This window comes from Hypanus sabinus, chromosome 3 (genome assembly GCF_030144855.1).
Source record: "Hypanus sabinus isolate sHypSab1 chromosome 3, sHypSab1.hap1, whole genome shotgun sequence".
NCBI lineage: Eukaryota > Metazoa > Chordata > Chondrichthyes > Myliobatiformes > Dasyatidae > Hypanus > Hypanus sabinus.
The window spans coordinates 169,704,065-169,716,757 of NC_082708.1; the positions used below are offsets into that span (position 1 = coordinate 169,704,065).

At 38.1% G+C, this 12,693-nt stretch overlaps 1 protein-coding gene across 1 annotated transcript in view; it reads right to left on the minus strand.

Annotated features, from left to right (window-relative positions):
- The window catches only part of LOC132391902 (zinc finger matrin-type protein 1-like), an 80,850-nt gene extending 68,169 nt beyond the window's left edge, over positions 1–12,681 (minus strand). Inside the window, exon 1 of the mRNA XM_059965661.1 lies at positions 12,500–12,681. Within this exon, the coding sequence (XP_059821644.1) occupies positions 12,500–12,638 (139 nt within the window). The 5' untranslated portion in view covers positions 12,639–12,681. The remainder of the gene's footprint in view (positions 1–12,499) is intronic.
- Between the last annotated feature and the right edge of the window lie 12 nt (positions 12,682–12,693).

A 12,693-nucleotide genomic window follows, 5' to 3' on the forward strand; every position in this document is an offset into this window, starting at 1 on the left:
TTCCTCAAAGAACTTTAACAGATTTGTCAGGCAATGCTTCTCTTTACAGAAACCAGGCCGACTTTGACTTATTTTATCATTAGTCTTCAAGTACCTCAAAACCGCAACCTTAATAATAGACTCCAACACTTTACCAGCCACTGAAGTTAGGCTAACTGGCCTATAATTTCTTTTGCATTCCTCCCTTCTTAAAGAGTGGGAACGGCATTTGCAATCTTCCAGTCCCCCGACAGCATGTCAGAATCAAGTGATCCTTGAAAAATCATGATCAATGCATCCGTTATCTCTTCAGCAATCTCTTTCAGGACTCTGATGTAGTCCATCTGGTCCAGGTGATTTATCCACCTTTGAGTTTGCCAAGCACTTTTTCCTTTGTAATAGCAATGGCACCCACTGCTGCTCCCTGACACTCCTAGACCTCTGGCACGCTGCTATTGTCTTCCACAGTGAAGACAGATGCAGTACCCATTAAGTTCATCTGCCATTTTTTGTCCCCCATTACTACCTCACCAGCATCATTTTCCAGTGGTCCAATATCAGCTTTCACCTCCCTTTTACTCTTTATATAACTGAAAATAACTTTTGATATCCTGCTTTATATTATTGGCTAGTTTGCCCTCATAGTTCACCTTTTCTCTTCTTATAGCTTTTTTAGTTGTTTTTTGTTGGATTTTTTAAGCTTCCTAATCATCCAACTCACTTTTGCTACGTTATATGCCTTTTCCTTGGTGTTTATGCAGTCTTTAACTTTCCTTGTCAGCCATGGTTGCCTAGCCCTGTCATTTGAGAACAACTTCTTCTGTGGGGCTTTGTGAACTATTCCCAGAAACTACAGCCAGCACTGTTCTGCTGTCATCCCCGCCAGTATCCTCTTCAAATCCACCTGGGCAAGCTCCTCTCTCATGCCTCTGTAGTTCTTTATTCCATTGCAATGCTGATACATGTGACTTATGCTCTCCCTCTCAAATTGCAGTATGAATTCAATATTATGATCACAGCCTCCAAAGAGTTCCTTTACATTCAGCTCCCTAGTAAGATCTGGGTTGTTACACAACACCCAATCTAAGATAGCCTCTCCCCCGGTAGGCTCAAGTACAAGCTGCTCCAAAAAGCCACCTCGTAGGCATTCAATAAATTTCTTCTCTTGTGATCTGACACCAACCCTATTTTCCCAATCCTCTTGCATATTGAAGATCCCCATTACAATTGTGTCATACCCTTATTATATGCCTTTTCCAGCTCCCTTTGCAATATCAACCCCACATCTTGGCTATTATTTGGAAGCGTTTTTTTAACACTTGAAGTTTCTTAACTCAAAGATTCAACATTCTCTGACTCTATCCTTCTAAAGATGTAATTCTGTCTCTTACCAATAGCAGGATCTGGACCAACTGGTAAAATGGTCTGAAAAATGGCAGATGGAATTCAAAAATGGTAGGTATTGCACTTTGGTAGGACCAACAAAGGTAGATCTTTTACACTGAACAGTAGGGCACTGAGGAGTGCAGCAGGACAAAGGGATCTGGAATACAGATCCATAATTAGGGTAGTAAAGAGAGCTTTTGGCACATTTGAGTTCATAAATCAAAAGTATTCACTATAGGAGATGGGATGTTATGTCAAAGTTATATATGTGAATTTGGAGCATTGTGTGCAGTTTTGGACATGGGGGAAACTTCTTCACTCAGGAGGGTTGTTAGAGTGTGGAACAAGCTGCCTGCACATGTAGTACATGCAAGCTCAATTTCAGTATTTAAGAGAAGTTTGGATAGGTCCGTGAATGGTAGGGGTATGGATTGCTCTGGTCCCAGTGCAGGTGGATGGGAGTAGGCAGTTTAAATGGCTTGGCATGGACAAGATTGCCAAAGGGCCGGTTTCCTTGCCGTACTTTTCTGACTCTGTGACTCAGGAGGACATTTTGACAGCCAGCATAAACTTGATGGGCTAAATAGCTTCCTTCTGTGGCATAAGAAAATATGAAAAAATATCAAGCACAGTGGTGAACAAAACCTAATCCACACTAATCTTCATCCCAACAAATAAAAACTTCATCAGATTAAACCTATTTGTTTTTAAAGGTCTTTCACTGTAATAAAATAAAAAACTATCACTAATCCAATTGGTATTGCTGGGGAGATCATTTATCTTAGTTTTCCAACATTTGTAGTATATTGCTTTTCGTTCAAAAACTATGAACTTATTGGTTAATGTTTAACCATAACTTAAACTGTTAATATTAGATAATCAAGTATTGATTACCTTGACATAACTATGTCTCTCACAATAATTATTTTTCAGAAATGACCGTCATAAATTTTGCAAGACAACCACTTTATGTTTCGCATCCAAGGTCATCAAGTTCACAATATCTGAAACAGATAGCCTTAGAGGATTAGAATACAAAAGCAAAGATGTAATGCTGAGGCATTAGTCAGACCACACTTGGAGCATTGTGAGCAGTTTTGGGCCCATTATCTGAGAAACACTGCGCTGACACTGGAGAGGGTTCAGAGGAGGTTCATGACAATGATCCTGGGAATGAAAGGTTTATTGTATGAGGAGTGTTTGATGGCTCTGGGCCTGTACTTGATGCAGTTTTGAAGAATGATGGGAGAGGGGGAATCTCACTGAAACCTATCAAATACTGAAAGGCCTAAAAAGAGTGAAAATTGAGAGGATGTTTCTTCTGGAGGGGGAGTCTATGACCAGAGGGCACAACCTTAGAATAGAATGAGGTTCATTTAGAACAGAGATGGGGAGGAATTTCTATAACCAGAGGTTAGTGAATTTATGGAATTCACTGTCACAGGTGCCTGTGGAGGCCAAGTCATTGGGTATATTTAAAGAAGAGATTGGTAAGTTTTTGATTACCGGTAGTAAGGGCATCAAAAGATACAGGAAGAATGTAAGAAGAATGGAGTAGAGGGGATAATAAATCAGCCATGATGGAATGGCAGCAAACTCAATGGGCTGAATGGCCTAATTCTGCTCCCATGTCTTGTGCTCTTGTACATTGATGCTTTATAGATGCTGGTGAACCTATTGTTCACCACTATGCCTTTTCTTCAGATTTCTAATTGTTTTTTGTGTACATGCCCCAAGAGTACTCCTGTGTTACTTATCCCAACACTTCCTTTCAACTTCCTGCATTTGGCAAAGGAAACTTGATTGCATTTCTTATAACTGTGTAGTTTAGACACTACTTACAAAACATGCCTTTAATACAGAATCACTCTCTGATAAAAATACATTCCTTATTACCTATTACTTACTCTTCACAATAGCCTTCACACAAAACAGCTTTCCAAAAATGTCAGTGATTTGGTGTAAGGTTACATATTTTCCCTTTAAAATTAAAATAGCACTAACAGTTGGCAATTTCCCAAAACAATCTGCAGGGGTTGTGAGTAAATTGAAAACTGATATTTCAGTACAAAACAGTTTTACAATATTGAATTATTGGCAATTTCAGTAAGAACAGTCATGTGAGATGTTAATTATACATAAGGAGGATATGATACTATTTAAGATCCAGCTTGGAAGTACCTGCTGAAATACATATATTTTCACAATTGATACTCTGAAGGATTGAGTACATTTCCAACTCAATCCTGGAGAGGTTCTAGGTGCAAGAAGTAAATTGCATTTACAAGAGAAATTTTATCTGCACCAACTGTGATATGCTTAACCAATAAATATTTTATACTGAGACAGAGTTTAAATGTGCTCCATTACCCTGTACAGTCCATAGGGTTGCTAAACATCAGGATAAAGTAACCTCGGTGCAATTAAAGTTCTATATACAAGGTTCTCACTATGATGGCTAACATCTAAGTTATGTCATGTTCTATAGAAATTATATCTAAATTATTAATTGCTTCAGACATTGAGTCAGTTATGGACAAATGAGTTTTTGTTTTAATTTGCATTACACAACAATAAATTATCTTGAGTGTAAATCTATATGGTCACAGTAAGTAGCAGTTTAAGTTAAAAGTGTACAGGAAAACTTTAAAAGTTGTGTTCCATTAACACATCCAGTCCCATACACACTCTCCAACATTTCTCAGTTTCCCGGACTCTGCTGTCTGTCTTTCCAATGCACAAACCTATCCATATCAAAGAAAGTCATGAAATTCCAGTGTTCTTTTCTAACAGTACATCATTAACTAGCTTTCTCCCACACGTACACACAGACACAGAGGCCAATTTGTTAGGAACACCTGCTCGTTACTGCAAACATCTAATCAGCCAATCACATGGCAGCAACTCAATGCATAAAAGCATGAAAACATGGTCAAGAGGTTCAGTTGTTGTTCGGACCCAAACATCAAAATGGGGTAGAAATGTGATGTGATCTAAGTGACTTTAACCGTGGAATGAGTTAGTGCCAGAATGTGTTGTTTGAGTATCTCATGAACTATTAACAGTAGTATTTTCACACACAACTGTCTCTAGAATTTACAGGGAATGATGCTAAAAACAAAAAAAAAAATCCAGAGAGCAGCAGTTCTGTTTGCCTTATTAATGAGAGAGGTCGGAGGAGAATGGCCATACTGGCTCAAGCTGACAGAAAGGTGACAGTAATTCAAACAACTGTGCATTACAACAGTGGGCGACAGAAGAGCATCACTGAATGCACAACAAATTGAACCTCAAAGTGGATGGGCTAAAGCAGCAGAAGACCGTGAAAATGTTCTCAATGGCACTTTATTCAGTTTGGGAGATACCTAATAAAGTGCCATTGCTTTGACTTGGTGAAATCAAAATTTATTTGCAGGAAAAGGACAAAATATGCAGAAAGCATCAAGTTAGTAATCACCTTTTGGTACAAATTCAACTCCTACGCAACATTATGCTCTGAAATTCATCCAAGTCAGTTCACTCAATTAGGCTGTTTGCTATTTTAAACAAAAAAAAATGACCAATGGAGAAGTATAAATAATTGGTTTTTTAACTTTCAAAACAATATAGACTCAATACACTTGTCGATGACACTAAGTTACAATAGGATATTAATCCATTTAATGAACACCCAAAAATTATAGAAAGGCCTGATTTCAGTAAACCTTGTAATGTTAGACAAATGGAACATTTTCCTGCTGAATCTTATCACCTATCCAATGATACAGCACATTGTAGGCCATATACACTGCAATACTTCTGACAAATCGAACTGCTCTTAAGTAGTTACCTCACACACACTAATTGTGAGTAATTTATATTATAGAAGAGATTTTAGATTAATTAGTAACATCTACGTTATGGTGAAAGGAGTATCAACTCCAAAAAACTTTTGAGCTTGTAATTAGTACACAAAAGAGTTCTGGGTTTTGGTCTTGTACTTAGTTATTTAAAATTGAACTACATAGAGATATGTACCTTCATGTCATTAATCTTTGAATGCTGTAGCAAAATACCATTATACTTACCCCCTCTGATGTGGTTGAAACAAGTCACTTATCTTAGGAGATTCTGAGGTAGAAGCCTGTTTTTGATCACAGGATGCTAACTGTTGTTAGGCCAACTGCCTCCCATTGCACTCTCTGTAAAGGTCAATGGAACCAAATACTGAAGAAGAATAAAATGATCATGAACATTGAGGCCAATTACTAAAAAAACGTTCTCTTAAGTAGTCCAACAGGCCACTCCTGTCACCATCTTCTCAATAGGAAATTGGGAAAAGGCAATAAACGCTTACTTGTCAGCAATACCCACATTCTGAAAAATACACCAAGAAGATGGCACCAGTGAACAATGGACCATGGGAGACATCCTCCGAACAGTTCATTGCTTTACTGACTTCTGTTTCCTTCAAGTGCGGTTCTGCCGTTGGAATCTGTGATCGACATTTTGGTGGTGTGTTAATTGGGCCAATTGAACGGTCTGGCACTTTGCTGTCTCCGAGAGTGTTTCAAGTGAAGCATGCGGCCTCAAGGCCAAGAAACCTGGAGATGGAGCACGAACCCAAGATCGGTTCTTTTTCTTGCCGATTTCGTCAATTAATTTTCCAAGGAAGGTTGAAATCATCAAGGCGTGTGTGGATGGCAAGCGACTGTTCAGCACCATTTGCAAACTTCTCATTCCTGCTGCTGGACTCTCACTCTCTCTCTCTTCCCCTTGATGCTGTAAGAAGATGGTTCTAGAGTCCTGAGTCTTCGGCAAGGTTTAATTAACATGGTTTGTAGATTGGACCCTAGTTCATTTTATGATGTGTTTCTGGTCACTTCTTTTTTAGTTGTTATTTTGGGTGACTTTGAATAAGGGTGGCCTGCAGATAACAAATACTGAGCTTAACTGAATATGCCTGGACTCCTCCGATTTTGTGTCTTATATTGTGTTTTTCGCTCATTTTTAAATTTATTTGCGCCATGTTTTTCTGTGCATAGGTTCTGTGGTTTTTTCTGTTTTGTGGCTGTCTGGGGAAGACGAATCTCAGGGTTGTATCTCAGCAATCATCCTGTACCTTTGATGTTGAAATACTGTTTAGTTTTAAGTAGATTTTCAGGTATCTATCTCCATCAATGCAACACAAGCTTTTGTGAAAGTATTCATTTACATATGTGCTAGATAAAGGATCTAACAGGTTCTCTGCACCACTGTTTTCAACTTAACAGTCAAGACTTAAACTTCATATTTTACAAACCTATACTGTATTCATTTATTGCTTCTCACTGAATCACACAATACGTCACAACAGTCAATCTGAATAAACTACTAAAATGCAAGATGTTGTCCAACTTATTCTGGAAGTTAAATTAAAATTGCTTCTAATTATCAGCCACAATAAAATTCTGTACTTTTGTTAAGTTATAAATGAATGAAAGTGTTCAGTATATCTGCCTGTATATAACTTCCAGGTATGGAAAGATAAATATTTAATTTTCAATAGAACTACCAGAAAAATAAAACTCAGAACTGACAAGATCTTTTGTTACTGATTTCAGTATATCAGTCTACAACTCAAAGATTCTGTTCACATATCAATTTTTCTTAACTTTCCTAAGAAGTCCTATCTCTATATATATCCAATAGGTGTAATATCCTTTTTTACATTCTTTACAGACATTGTTTGATATAGTAGCATAATGGTTACATAATTAGAATAATAATGCAAAGGGCTGGACAAAATAAATTTGTATATACAAGTTCAAATCCACCACAGGAAATAGTAAATCAACGAATTAAAAAAATAGATAAATAATATCAGGAAAGCTACCCTTCAAAACTGCAGGAAGCAGCAAGTACTCAAGGGTTAGCAGATATCCCACCAAGATGTTTCATTCCTTAACCGATCTGGCCTTTAAGGTTCTAGGCCACTGCAGTCTTTTGATATTTACGACTAAGACAATCAACTGTGTCCATTAAGTTAAATTTCATGTCAGCTCAATCCTTGAAAAAAGGGATGTGAAAACTTTAAAAAAGTTTTCTATGTGTTCTAGTTACAGGTAAAGTTGCCAATTACAAAAGGTGACAGAGAAATATTGTTTATTGCATACAATAAATGACTGAAAGAAGAAAGGCTATTTTTCAGTAATATAACACATGGTAAGGCCACATTTGAAGAACAACATATAGAATTGATATACTTAAGGAAGGTGTAAATAGATTGGAGCAGTTATGAAGATTTACTTGAAATGGTTAAACTCTTTAAGGAAATGCGAGACAGCCTATGCTTGTATCTGCTGGAGTTCAGAAGGCTGAAACAAAGATGATCTCAGGGATCTTGGTAGGGTGGATGTGGAGATGATGTTTCTTGTGTAAGAACTTGGAACTAGAACTTACTGTTTAAAATAAGGCATAACCCATTTAAGACTGATTTTTTGGAACTTTGTGTTAGAAAGGTGAAAGCCAAGTCCTTGAAATATTTTTAAGTCAGAGGCAGAATAATGCTAATAAGCAAGAGTGGTTACTATGTGTAGGTAGGATTGCAAAATTGAGGTTACAATTCTTATCGAATGGCAGGTAAGAGGTCAAATGGCATATTCCTATCCCTAATTCATATGCTTATATGTTGACCTAGTCCACCCAGTTGCTGCTGCCTTGTCACTTAAATATTACTTTTTAGGAGGTGGAGAATTTCAAACATTTATTTCCCTGCTCAAATCTTAATGGGCTTTCTTAAACCCTTGTGAAGTGGGACTAAACTAGGATGGCACAGTAGTGTAGTAGATAGCACAACCTTCACAGTATCAGAAACCTGGGCTCAATCCCTGCACTACCTGTAAGGATATTTGTACGTTCTCATTGTGATCCCGTGGGCTTTTTCCAAACAGGTTTCCTTCCACAGTCAAAAGATGTACCGGTTGGTATGCTCATTGGTCACTGTAAATTGTCCCTTGATTAGGCTAGGATTAAATCATGGGTTGCTGTGCAGCGTGGCTCAAAAGGCTGGAAGGCCGGACTCCACAGTATAGCTCAATAAATAAATAAATATTGAGACCAATAATCTGGCTGGGGCCCAAAGGGAATCTGATCATCTAATTCAACATTAAGAGAATGTGCTGGAACGTCTATACAATATTAAGATAGGTAAGTCCCAGAGGCAGGATGGGATATACCTCAGGTTACTACAGGAAGTAAGGTTGTGTCCTCAATGGCCACAGGAGTAGCAAATGATTGGAGGGTGGAAAATGATCTTCTTTTCTCAAAGAATGGGAGTAGAGATAACCCTGGGATTTAGACTAGTGAGCCTTATTTCGGTAATGGGCAAAATTATATATTGGAGAAGATTCTTAGAGACAAGATTTAAGAGCTTTTACAGAAGCATAGTTTGATTAGGGATAGTCAGCATGGCTTTGTTAGGAGCAGATCATGCCCCATGAACCTGATTGAATTCTTTAAGGATATGACAAAGCACAGTGATGAAGGCAGAGCAGTGGATGTGGTGTATATGGATTTTAGTAAGGCTTTTAATACGGTTCCCTATAATAGGCTCACTCAGTAATTCAGGAGGGATGAGATCCAGCAAAACCTGTCCGTGTGATTCAGAATTGGCTTGCCCATAGAAGGCAGAGGGTGGTTGTAGATGCTACATATTCTGCCTAAAGGTTGGTCCACCAGGATCTGTTCTGGGACCCTTGCTCTTTGTGGTTTTTGTAAATGACTTGGATGAGGAAGTGGAAGGGCAAGTTAGAAAGTTTTCAGCTCACATAGTGATTGGTGGTGTTGTAGACAGCAAAGAAAGTTGTCGTGGGTTACAGTAGGATTGACAAGACACAGAACTGGGATGAGAACTGGCAGATGGAATTCAAAACAAAGTGTGAAGGTGAACCTGAAGGCAGACTGTTACAGAGTTAATTTCAGGATTCTTCGCAGTGTGGAGAAACAGAAAAACCTTGGAGTCCGCATCTATAGATCCTCAAAGTTAACAATCAAGTTAATAGGATTGTTAAGAAGGCGTATAGTATGCTGATCTTCATTATTCCAGGGATTGAGTTCAAGAGCTGCTAGGTAATATTGCAGCTTTGTAAAACTCTAGTTAGACCATATTTGGAATATTGTGCAAACATGAGGAAATCTGCAGATGCTGGAAATTCAAACACACACGAAATGCTGGTGGAACACAGCAGGCCAAGCAGCATCTATAAGGAGAAGCACTGTCGACATTTCAGGCCGAGACGAAGGGTCTTGGTCCGAAACATCAACAGTGCTTCTCCTTATAGATGCTGCCTGGCCTGCTGTGCTCCACCAGCATTTTGGGTGTGTTGTTTGGAATATTGTGTTCAGTTCCGGTCACCTCATTATAGAAAAGATATGGAAGCTTTAGAGAGATTGCAGAGATTTACCAGGATGCTGCCTGGATTAGAGAGCATTTATTTTGAGGATAGATTGAGCAAGCTGGGGCTTACTCTTTCAAGCAAGGGAGGATGAAGGGTGACTTGATAGAGGTGTACAAGATGATATAGGCATAGATTGAGTGGACAGACCGATTTTTTTTTCCCCAGGGCGAAAAGAGCAAATGCGAGAGGGTATAATTTTAAGGTGAACAGAGGTAAAGGGGGGATGATAGAAGTATGCTCTTTTTTGTTACAGAATGTGTGTGGTAGGTGCATGAAACACACTGCCAGGAACGGTGGTAGAGGCTGATACATTTGGGGCATTTCAGAAAATCTTAAATAACTACATGATGAAAGGAGCGTTATGAAGAAAGGAAGAGTTAGAATGATATTTGATAAAAGGTTAAGAGGTTGGCACAACATCAATGGACAAAAGATCTGTACTGTGGTGTGTTCTTTCTTTAATGACAACTTTGCTTTTGCCATCACCAGTAGGCTCACAGTTGTTTTAAAATTCAAATTCTAAAAACATCTTGGTGCTTACTGTAGTTACATTCTTTGGGTTACCAGGGGTTCCCAACCTGGAGTCTATAGACCCCTTGCTTATTGGTATTGGTCCATGGTATAAAAAAGGTTAGGCCACCCTACCAGATCACGTCCAAGTTGCATCCCATTATGCCATTTTTAAAAATATTGTGCATTCTAAGCCTTCCTGTCCCTTGATTAATTTCACCTCATTTTTTGCTATCCTCACTGCATCATTCTTTCCTATCACAAACAGCAATATGTCTCTTGCATTCTACCTTTTCATTTGAGTGCACAAACATTGCATATTAATAAAATATCCTGGACTACATACTTTCAAATCTGAATCATGATGTTGCAGATACTTTGCACAAAACCCTTTAGAAGTTGCACACACCTGGCTGGATAACTATAAATGATCTGAATTTAAAATTTTGGCTGAAAATAACAAAATTTGCCAGGGAGCAGCGATAGAGCAGTTAATATTTTGATTTGATTTTGAAGATTAACTTCTGAAGAAAAATCTTTGACCTGAAATGTTAACTCTGTTTCTCTCCCCAAAGATGCTGCCAGACTGGATGAGAATTTCCAGCATTTTCTGCTTTCACTACAGGTTCCCATCATCCTCAGTAATTTTGTAATGAGACTTCCAAATTATTTCATGAAGGCTAGGAAAGCTGATACTTGTTTAATTCAGCATAAAGTTAAATGTAACAGAAAGACCCTGAGTGAACATGAAAAAGTTAGAAATAAAGAAATAAAAATTTGAAAAGATTGACCCAGGACAGAAGACTTTAGCAAGCGGCTTTCAGTGGCCTTTGCCCCAGTAGGGGTGATGGGGGTTAACTATTTTCTAAACAAAGTCAATATTAATTTATTTATTGACTACAACAAAACATCAATCAGGAATGCTGAAGTGTAGCACATTAATCCCAACCCAAAATAACAACCACGAGCATTAGCAGATTTCTAAATTTCTAAATATTTATGCAGCAGTTTCACCATGTATAACTCATTCCACCTGATGGCCATGACGAGACTGGTCTGGTTAACTTTATTGGTGCAGAAACTATGCAGTTAGCAACAAATATGTTAATATATTCATTTTAAATGCAAGTGAAGTTATTTAAATTTTACTTGGGCAAACACTTCCATTAAAATAGCTGAATGAATACATAACTATTAGATAGAATAATTTCATGTAAGATGTAACCACCCTAATGAAAGATATATAGGGAGAAATCATGAAATGCAAAATAATGTTAAGGTGATGGCCACAGGTTAAAAATATTGCACTATCCCTACAATAAATTAGAATGGAATACTAACGTGTAACATTGCTATTCGGCCTCATCAAATTTACACCTGTTGCAGGATAAAAGCGGTATTTGAAAATACATTTTCTATGAATATTGCTGAGGCTTTTAATCAATGCAATAGAACTATCAGATCACTTGTATTTATATTACATGATATAACATAACATTGTGCTATGAAATAAGGCATACGGATACTGCATAAAGTTGTGCTATTAATAAATCGTCACTTTTTATAACAGGCTGAACTTTTAATCTTGAATAATATTTTTACCGTCCTATAGACATTTTTCTATAACCACGGTAAGAAAACGGTTCAAGATTCAAAATTCTGTTTAAGTATTAATACGCTTTTGTAAATTCTCTTGCAAAGCTAGAAATTTTGAAAATGCAATTATTTTAACCCCACAGATTAAATGCCACCACTGTAAAATACTTAAAACTTTAAAAACTGTTTATAATCATGAATTTTCACAATAGTAACTAAAAATTTGAAAAAAAAAATCCAATCTTCCGTTATCAGCTGTTCGTAAAAAAAAATTCCGGTCCTAGTAATATTTGAAAAATGCCAACCCATATTTCTCAAGTCACAAAAAATACTGCCTGGCTACGTTATTGGAATCGGCGGAGGCCGAGGGCCAATCTTTCGGTAATGGCGTTTGCACCACGCGAAAAAAAGGGTTAGGAAATGGGGAATCATTAGCACACGGACACACTCATCTCGGGGCCCGCCTCAGGCGAAGAACGCCACTAGGCCGCAGCCACGCCGCTTCTTTGATCGGGGCTTTTTTTTCTCCTCTAAATTAATATTTTATTTTCTTGTTTGGTGGTTGGTGTGGTGGTTATTGTGGTTGCGCTAACTGCTGGAGCTGAACTCACCTTCTCGGTTCGTTTGCACGGATCTATTAATCTCCCTGTTATTACTACTGTCACCCCCTGCCAGACTGTTACATGAAAAGTCGGCCTTTTGCTTTCTAAAACTCTCCACTAGCTGCGGGATGGGGCCGCTCATCTCCATGGTGCCAAGTGACCAGCGACTCCACTGCGCCTGCGCCACAGGCCGGCGAACAAGG